Genomic DNA, 9,285 nt, shown 5'->3' with positions numbered 1-9,285 from the left:
CCGTCCCGGTTAGACCCGAGAGCTGGGTCAGGGCACCCTTTCCAAAGGGTGGCTGCTTTCCCTGGGCCCGAGAACCGGCTTGTTCCTCTGGTGCCCGTTCCCGCCGAGGGAGGCTTTTGTTGTTGCTGTGTGCTGGGTTTGGTGAGAAAAGTGGAGTGTTCACCGGTACCGTCGGTCGCTTCAAGAACAATAGAGACAAGCTGTTGTAAACCGCATGAAGGTGATGAGTGGCGATTACTGCTTTTCCTTGGGTTTACAACTCTTTTGCATTCGTGAATTGCTGAAGAGATGTTCATGAACGACGGGGGTTGTGTTACGAAGTTAATGAGGAATTTGTGGTGGTGTGTGAGCAGGAAAAGATTTCAAAATAAGATAAATTAGTAGATGGCGTCTCGCCCCGTGCAGGGGGTTACGAATGGGGTGAATCCTTTGAATTCCCGGAGAGCCCACGTACCTGATTTAAGTACCTTAAAGATCATCTAGTCCACTGCCTCTGCCATGGACAGGGACACCTCCCACTAAACCAGGTTGCTCAAAGCCTTGTCCAATCTGATTTATTTGCAATATCGTTCTGGGGTGTGTAGCACAAAATAAATTAAAACATATGTGGTATTTTCTTTTTAATTTATGGAGTTGATAGTTTTTGCATTATGGATGAATATTATGAATAATGTTTTGCATTATGAATACATTTAAAATCAAATGTTTCTGTTTCATAATGTGATAAAATAAGTTGAAGTCTTCTGTTCTCTGTTTGCTAATAGGAGAAAGAAGAAATGGTGGTGTAATGTTGGTGAAAGCAGTAAAGTTAATGAAAGACTTTTTATTTCACCTGAAACTGAAGGAAGAGATCTTTTTTTTGAAGATCATGAGATAGCATATAACTTTATGATAGGAAATCAGCTAAGGAAAACCTGGAATTATGAGTAAGGAAAGTGCTTATCACAGATTAGCCTGGATGGCGTGGCCAAAAATTTCCAGCAACTGGGAATAAAAGTTCTGGGTTATGTTACCCATGGTGCTTTTGCAGGTTATGCAGACTTGAGCAGGTTTGGCTTATCTGACAGATGTATAGGGAAACAGCATTTATTAAATATTTTATAGCAGTGGGACTTTTTTGTAAAGTATGTCGAAATCTTCAGGGTTTTTGTCCTAACTGATAAGAAGCTGTAATAAGTCTGTGGTGTATTGTTGGTTTAAAGGAAGAAAAACCCAGTTATTTTGTGAGGTACCACTGCCCCCAGCTGGTCATGTGCTCTCTTTATTGAACCAAAATCACAATATTACGCTGTTAGCTTTTCAAAGTCTGAGAAGCATCCAAGTTTTGTGGGTTTGGTTTTGGGTTTTTTGGTCATTTTTTTCTTCTCACTGGAGTCTCTGGAAACACTGTTGTGATTGCAGATGACTAGTCTTGACCCCTTTCAAACTCTGGAGAGAATATTCATTTCTATGCTGTTAAAAAAAAAAAAGCTTCTGCTATGTTACCTTAGTGGTTTGGCTTTTTAAAACTTTCTTAGAACTGCTCTGTCTCTGGGAATTCTAATAGTTTTTTCAGTTTTGTAGTAATTTTAATTTCATTAAACACAGATTACAGTAAGTAGATTAGCAGCTCCTGGTGTGTGTTTTCTACAGCAGCCATGCTGTCTTTCCTATACAAGCATTCAAATACAGAAGTTGTCATAGGATGTTCCTGTTAACTGTAGTCCAAAAGATGCTCATAGAGGACTGCCCAGTCGGTCACATTTGTCAGAATTAAGTTTACCAGCTAATCAGATCTTTTGCTTGACTTGATAGCTCTTGATTTTCAGGAGTAATTAAATTAATGGACATTTCCTTTTTCACTGTAGAAATCACAGGATGGAAGTGATTCAGGCAGACTATTCCAGAGCAGTATTTCATCATGTGCACCAAGTGTTCCTTATCGGACAACCAAAAGCGTGGATTCAAGCGATGAAAGCTTTTCTGAATCTGATGATGACAGCTGTCTGTGGAAACGAAAACGACAGAAATGTTCCAACTTTGCTTCTGCTAAATCTGAGCCTTTTCAGCTTAGCCAGAGCCACGAAAACCAAGCTGCTTTAGGTGGCAAGAAGGTCAACAACATTTGGGGTGTGGTGCTCCAGGAGCAGAGTCAGGATGCAGTGGCTACTGAACTTGGGATTCTAGGCATGGATGGTAGTATTGACAGAAGCAGACAGTCTGAGACTTACAATTATTTGTTAGCTAAAAAGCTGATGAAGGAAGCTCAGCAAAAGGAGGCAGAGACTTTAGATAAAGAACTGGATGAATACATGCATGATGACAAGAAAACATTGCCAGCAGAAAGAGAAAATGGGCAAGGTTTTCTCAAACGGAAGCGACCTGTAAAAGACAGACTGGGTGAAAGACAAGAAATGAAATATAAGGGAAGGTATGAGATAACAGAAGAAGATTCAGAAGAAAAAGTGGCAGATGAAATCGCTTATCGGTGAGATTAATTACAGTATATCTTCACTTCCTTAAGCATTGGTAAACTATTGATGGAAGAGGGAGAGGGGCAAGGAAGCTTTTTTACTGCTAGATATGTAAGATATTGTACCAGATTACAAAAAGCATGAGTACCTTGTGTGTATCTTGTAGAAGCATCTAGTAATACTGTCTAATTACTGGATGCTATGTAAGTCTCTTCCTTCATGCAGACTGACAGTGACAATTTCTGTGTGAGGACATTGTTGCTAACAATAGACTACAATTTGACTCAGTAATACTGCAGATTTTTTTTCTTGTTTGCATTTAATGGATTATCATAAGTTAGTCAACATACTGAGGTTTTTTATTATGTAGGTTTGTCTGAATGGCACATGATACAGGGGAACTTTTACACTTACTGTTGTCTCCAGTTAATTGTTGATTTAACTGTAAAAGGTACTGTAATTTCAACCATTAAATACACAGCAGACTTATACTTTAATTTCAGAGATTTATACAGGCCTTTGCAGTTTCCTATTTGTTTTCATATTTCACACATCAGTAGAAGAAAAATAATGACTCAATGAGTTTTTATGAAACACATTTTTAAAATGCATACTTCAGGAAAAAAAAACTGTCCCTCTGCTCAGTATTTTGAAATCTGATTCAAGAAGCCATTGAAACACATTTCCAACCTGGTATTCTATGATTCTATGCTCTTTAATTTTAGCATAGTTTTTATGTCCTACAGAATGAATCATTCATTATAGAAGTTCCATGGTTAATTTCACTTAAGAAATTATACTGACAATAAATGTGCCTTTTTTTTCCCCCTACTTTAAGGCTTTGTGAGCCCAAGAAAGATTTAATTGCTCGAGTCGTGAAAATAGTTGGGAAAAGAAAAGCTATTGAACTGCTTATGGAAACAGCTGAAGTGGAACAAAATGGTGGACTGTTCATAGTGGTAAGAAAAATGTGATCATGTGGGTTTGGAGTGGGGAAGGACACACAACTTGCAGAATATTTAGGTATTACTATTGCACAGCTTTCACTTTGGACAGGTTCTCCCAGAGTTTCAAGGCCTTCCCTACCCATGAAACTTGCTTAATGAATACTGATGTAACCCTTCCAGCAGGATTTGAGTAAACAATGAGATGAACGAACCTGAAAATTGCCCAACTTTTTGTACTGAGATCAGTATCTGATTTGCAGTGATAACATTCGATCTGTTAGTCTGCCTCCCCTTGGGATCTTTCTGTGACAAACTAAAGAGTGAAGCATTCTGAAGCTTGAATGAAAGCCTGTAGTTGCAGGATCCAGGTGAAGCATCTGGCACACTGCTTCAGTAAGTCAGGTGGATGTTTGTCAGCACTGACCTGTCCACTGTAAGCCAGTGAGCATTTCTAATGTCACATTTGAAGAATAACTTTCCAAAGCGGATCTCCTAGCTTTATTAGAGAACCACTGGCTTGTGTATCAGTACAGCAAAACTGAATCCTGATTTCTGTTACAAATTGTGGTAAAAATCCTATACTTAATGATTAGGTTATCAATTTATTGATATTAAATAATGAGCCTCAGTACAAAAGTTCAGAAGAAAAAGGTGTGAGGGAAGTTTGCATCTTTTAAGTTCTGTCACTGGAGGTAGAGAGGAGGGAAAAAATAATTAAGAATAAAACCCAACAAAACAAACACCACCACCATCTTTTCCTCCCAAAATGCAGTAACTTTCTAGCTAGCAGCTTATCTTAGAAGCAGTCAGTTGTCTTGAAAGATTAAAGTACCTGTTAACAAGTGCTTACCAAGGAGATGAAAGGACACAGCTACTGGTGGTGCAGGTTCCTTTAGCTGCAGATCACGGTACACCATTTGAAAGGCAGATCATACTGTTTTTCTTGGTTGGGATTTTGTGCTGGTAGGATGACAAAAGTATGTGGTGTCAGCTGTTTCAAGAACATACTTAAAAATTGACCTTCTTTACTCTTAAAACTTTTGGATTGTGTTTTACTTTGTTATTTAAGAGAAAAGTATCATATGTAGTACAGTATCAGAGCGCTCTAGTAACAGTTCAATTTTTGTACTACGAATGGTAATTGAATAATAGTATGATAATTAATGCTTACAACTTGGAAAAGAGATCCACATAATTTTATTAAATTTATTTTTGACATTTTACTGGGCTTATGTGTTGGGTACGTTCTGAATATTTAACGTAGTACATACATTATTGCATATAGCTGTGAGAGTAGTTAGAATATAATTCACATTTTGTTTCTTCACTACCAAAATCAGATTTAGTATGCAGTTGTGCAGTTTGGTATTATGTTCTAAAGCAAGTTTTTTGTAACATCACCATTTATCTGTCCAAATGAAGCAAGCTGGTTGTTGACCTTCATGTGAGTGGTTCAGTCACAAATAAAGGGTTGTTTTTATGTAATACCTAACAAAGCAGAACTTAATGTTTTTTTATTCTGTCTCAGTACAAATCATTGTGATTTATTGTAGACGTAATTTTTATTGTGTTTATTATGTCTATTCTTATATCAGCACTTGGGTATTAAGCTTATGATTACTAATTTACTTTCCCTTTTAAGAACGGCACTAGGAGAAGAACACCAGGGGGTGTTTATTTAAACCTGCTGAAGAACACACCTAGCATCAAAGAACAACAAATCAAGGTAAAATTGTTAGGAGTGCAGATGATTGTCCAAACTGAATTTTGAGGTTTTTTTCTACTAGAAAGTTTATGATTGAATTGCTCTCCTAACTTCTAGCAAGTTTATATTCCAAAGAAACCAGCTTTTCACATTCCAAATAAAAGAAAAAAAAATTCTCAAAAAAATGAACTGCAGTTCTCACTAGGCAGAGAGAACAGCTTTTATGTAATGCCAGTCACAAAAACCTGTTGAGGGTGATGAGACTGTAGAGTCTGAAGAGATAAACATTGGGTTTTCCTTAACATTGCAGTAAGGTATATACAAATTATCTGCAGCTGTATTTCTCTCTTTGGAGCTCTGTGTATTTGTGCATGGATTGAATGGTGTTCTCTTAATAGAATATTTTTGTCCTATATAGCTCCAGCTGTAGCATCAAGCACTATTTCCCATTTGGTCAGGTAGTGGTCTGAACTTAGTCTGAATTGCTCACTGGCGTCATCTGTGGTGCTCACCATATACATTTTGTCAGCTTGTAAATATTACTGCTTTCCCTTTTAGGGTATGAAATAGACCAAGACAGTATTTTCTTCATTCAGTTAACACAACTTGGCTTTTTTTAAAGTTTATTAAACTTTATTGAAGTTTTTTGTTAGAAGAAAGACTTGTTTATTTTGCTTTAAGGTGGCTACAGCTCACTCTCTGAACCATCCTAGCATCTTGTACTGGGAATTGAGAAACAAATCAACATAAACTGTGATTGTCTGTTTATGATTTTTTTTAGAACAAACATCCTTTCATAGCTTACAGTGGTCACAGAAATTTGCAAGTTTTATCACTTTACGCCATTATTTAAAAAAAACCCCACCAAACTCTTTTACATCTCTTCTCTTGTATTTTCTCAACATATCCCTCTATATGGCAGCATGCCCTATGGTCTGCCACCCATTCCTCCCAGTTTTGTGTCATCAGAAAACTTGAAATGAAAACTTAGTGACACTTATTTACAAACTCTGTGAGTTCACTGAGAAATTATGTAATAAAATTATTTATGGGGCATTTTCTTTATGTGCAGTCAATCCTCATACTTCTACTACCAACAATGCATATCTTTCTTAAATATTATTGAACAGTATTTGTAATTAAAAAAAAATACTACTTTATGTTTTCTTTAGGAAATACTCGTAAAATGAATTTGTTTGTTTTCTTTCAAGGAAATATTCTATCTGGAAAACCAAAAGGAGTATGAAAATAAAAAGGCTGCTAAGAAGAGGAGAATACAAGTTCTAGGAAAGAAGATGAAAAAAGCCATTAAAGGGCTTAACCTGCAAGAATATGATGATGCATCTCGTGAGACTTTTGCTAGCGATACAAATGAGGCTCTGGCTTCCCTGGATGATCTGCAAGAGGGGCATAATGAAGCAAAGATGGAACCTGAAGATGTTATTGAAATTGATAATGCTCATGATTTAGAGATTTTCTAGTTACTGATGTTCTTGATAACAAAGTCTCTGTAAAACTTATTAAGTAGGCCTTTCTTACAATCCCATGGCTTCTTGTTTTCATAAGCTGCAGAAGCATGGGAAATACTTGATGCTGAACAACATGACATAATTCATAGCGAAATTTAACAGCATGAAAGATGTTAATTGTTCTATTTCTTGTTTGCTGAGTCTTCACAAACTGTTAGGTTATTTCTAGATAACAGCTCTGCATCATCACATTTGTTCCTTAGGAGCTTACTTGAGCCACATGTTAGGTTTAGGATTTAAGGCTATGTTTTAACCAGATACATCATACTTAATTTGCTGAAGCTAACAAAGTCATCAAGTGAGCAGTGCTCCTCATTACAGTTCAACAGAAAAAACAGTATCAAGTTTGTCTTGATATCATGTGTTCTAGTATGGCAGTGTGTTGATAAGAATAGCAGTGTTTATAGAATTAAGACCTGTAAAGGCAGATTGGTTTGTGAAATAAACTTAATGTTCAATGACCTCTGAAAAACAGCCTTGTAAATATGTACTGCAATGTAAGTTTTAAATTTCTGCAGCAGTTTAATGCTTTGTATTATATTAGTGGCTTGAGCTTCCTACTTGTTCTGGCTAGATTTTTCCATGATAAGACACATACACAACTTACACAGATCTTTCTGATTGAAAACAAATATAACGGAATGCTTTCCAAGTTTTAGATAGGTTAGGTTTTACTAATCTGTGTTGCTCTCCAGGATCTGTAAACTCTACATACAGGTATAAACCCTTTATCTTGCAATTCTTGTTTCCATGCTGCTGCTTATGTGTGCTATAGGATAAAGTAATGTGCAGCTTGCAGAGGTTCTGAAGTTTTTCTGTGCTGACACTTAAAACAATAATATGCAAAAGAGGACTTTTTACTTGATGCAGAAGACTGCTGAGTAGTTTGTAAGTTCAATTAAAGACAACTTTTATGTTGATTGTTGTTTCTAGTGTAACTGAAGAATATGTATGACACTGATGTATGTCTAAAATATTTTATCACTAATAAGTTTTCTGTGACTAGACACTATTTTCTAGTATAAAATATGTTTTAAATATTAATGGATTAATTCACTTTCAAATTAAAGAACAAGCTTCTGCACATAAGTTTTGTTCACCCGGTGTCCTTGGATTTCAGAAGCAAAGTGTATTGCTAAAACACATAATGTAGTTACAATGCTGAACAATTCAGTATTTTCAAGAGCTGGTATTAAAGGACTACAATATTTGAAGAAAGAGTTCTTAAACATTGTACATTCCGTTGTTTGCTTTACTAAATTTAATTAGAGTTTTGACTTTTCTGTCTTTCTCTATTCATGTGCCAGAACTCCCTGCTGTTAAGAAGTTACTTACCAGATGTGAAGCATGCCTTTGCTGGTGGTAGTTGCTGTTGCTGAAATAAAAGGTTTTAATTTGTTCACTGACTTTCCTAACAAACCTGTGATGGTCAGAGCATCAGTGTAGCACTGTAATGTCTTCAGTCGAGCTTTGGTTTGTTAGTGGAGTCGTGGGGCTGATCCTTTCCCCTCTGCAGCCTCACATAGGCCTCTGCCCTCTTCTGTGGGATGCTTGTGCTGGCCTGTGCTGGAGGTGGCTCAGCAGTCACGGGTCCATATGTGACAGTTTGGTGCTTGTGTCAGTGAGCCTTGGGTTGAGCATGGGCAGTGCTAGAGCTGAGCAGCCCAGGGCTTTGGAGTCTGATGCAGCAGTCACCACCATTTCCAAAAGGACAGCTGCAGATGTGCAAGGATGAGACACAACAGGCTGTGATGCTCCTGCATATTGCTGTAGATCTGGTGTTATAAGGGATATAGTGGTAGTTTTTTTCATCTTCTTCAAACAGTTTTTCATTCCTTTCTTGATTTTTCTTCTCCCAAAGCAACTGCAAGAGTAGGAAGCATGGGTAAGGCTAGAGGTTTTCTCTCTTGACTCCCTCATATTCAACTTGTTGAGCTGATACTTGGAGAGATAGCAGCTCCATGATGCTTGTTAGTCAGCTATGGCTTGTGACCAAACTGGATTGCATGGGCTGTGTTTTGTCTGGGAACAGATATACCTGGCTGTTTAGGTTTTAGTAGCTCGTGTTCTACAGACAAAAATGCAAATATAAGGGTTGGAGTTTGTGTTTTTAAATATCTCTGATGGTCAGATGTGATTGAGGCATCATGTTTACCACAAATGTTGACTGCATGCTGCCAGGACAAATGTCACCCTCCATCCGTTAAGCTATAGCGGCATTATAAGCCGTCTCTGTCATGTCTAAAGCAGACAGTGAAAAAGGGGGAAATGTGCTCTGGTTTGAAAACACAAAGCTTGTTTGTAAAGCTTCTTCCTTGCATCCCAAACCCAAGTAAGAAAACAATGCTTTTTGGTATCAGGGAAAATTTATTTATTACTCAGTTTTACAGTGGATAATGAGAACGTCACTTCAAGTACAATTACGATATGACGGATTCTGCTTCCCCTTCTAAGTAGACGATCTCATTAAGGTGTCTCATTAGAGACCTCACTGCTCTCTACAACTACCTGAAAAGATGGTGTAGAGAGGTGGGTGTTTGTCTCTTCTGCCATGTAACCAGTGACAGGACAAGAGGAAATGGCCTCAGGTTGTGCCAGGGAAGGTTTAAATTGGGGATTTGGAAAAATTTCTTTACTGAAAGAGTGGCCAA

At 37.4% G+C, this 9,285-nt stretch overlaps 1 protein-coding gene across 1 annotated transcript; it reads left to right on the top strand.

Annotated features, from left to right (window-relative positions):
- The first annotated feature begins 384 nt into the window (after nt 1–384).
- On the top strand, nt 385–6,698 carry PHAX (phosphorylated adaptor for RNA export). The gene is made up of 5 exons (XM_010184335.1): nt 385–450; nt 1,848–2,467; nt 3,292–3,412; nt 5,043–5,126; nt 6,317–6,698. The coding sequence occupies exons 1-5, from the start codon at nt 385–387 to the stop codon at nt 6,584–6,586; spliced, it is 1,161 nt and encodes a 386-aa protein (XP_010182637.1). The 3' UTR covers nt 6,587–6,698.
- The last annotated feature ends 2,587 nt before the right edge of the window (nt 6,699–9,285 follow it).

This window comes from Mesitornis unicolor, unplaced genomic scaffold, assembly GCF_000695765.1.
Source record: "Mesitornis unicolor isolate BGI_N332 unplaced genomic scaffold, ASM69576v1 scaffold32475, whole genome shotgun sequence".
NCBI lineage: Eukaryota > Metazoa > Chordata > Aves > Mesitornithiformes > Mesitornithidae > Mesitornis > Mesitornis unicolor.
This window is presented reverse-complemented; position numbering and strand designations above follow the sequence as displayed.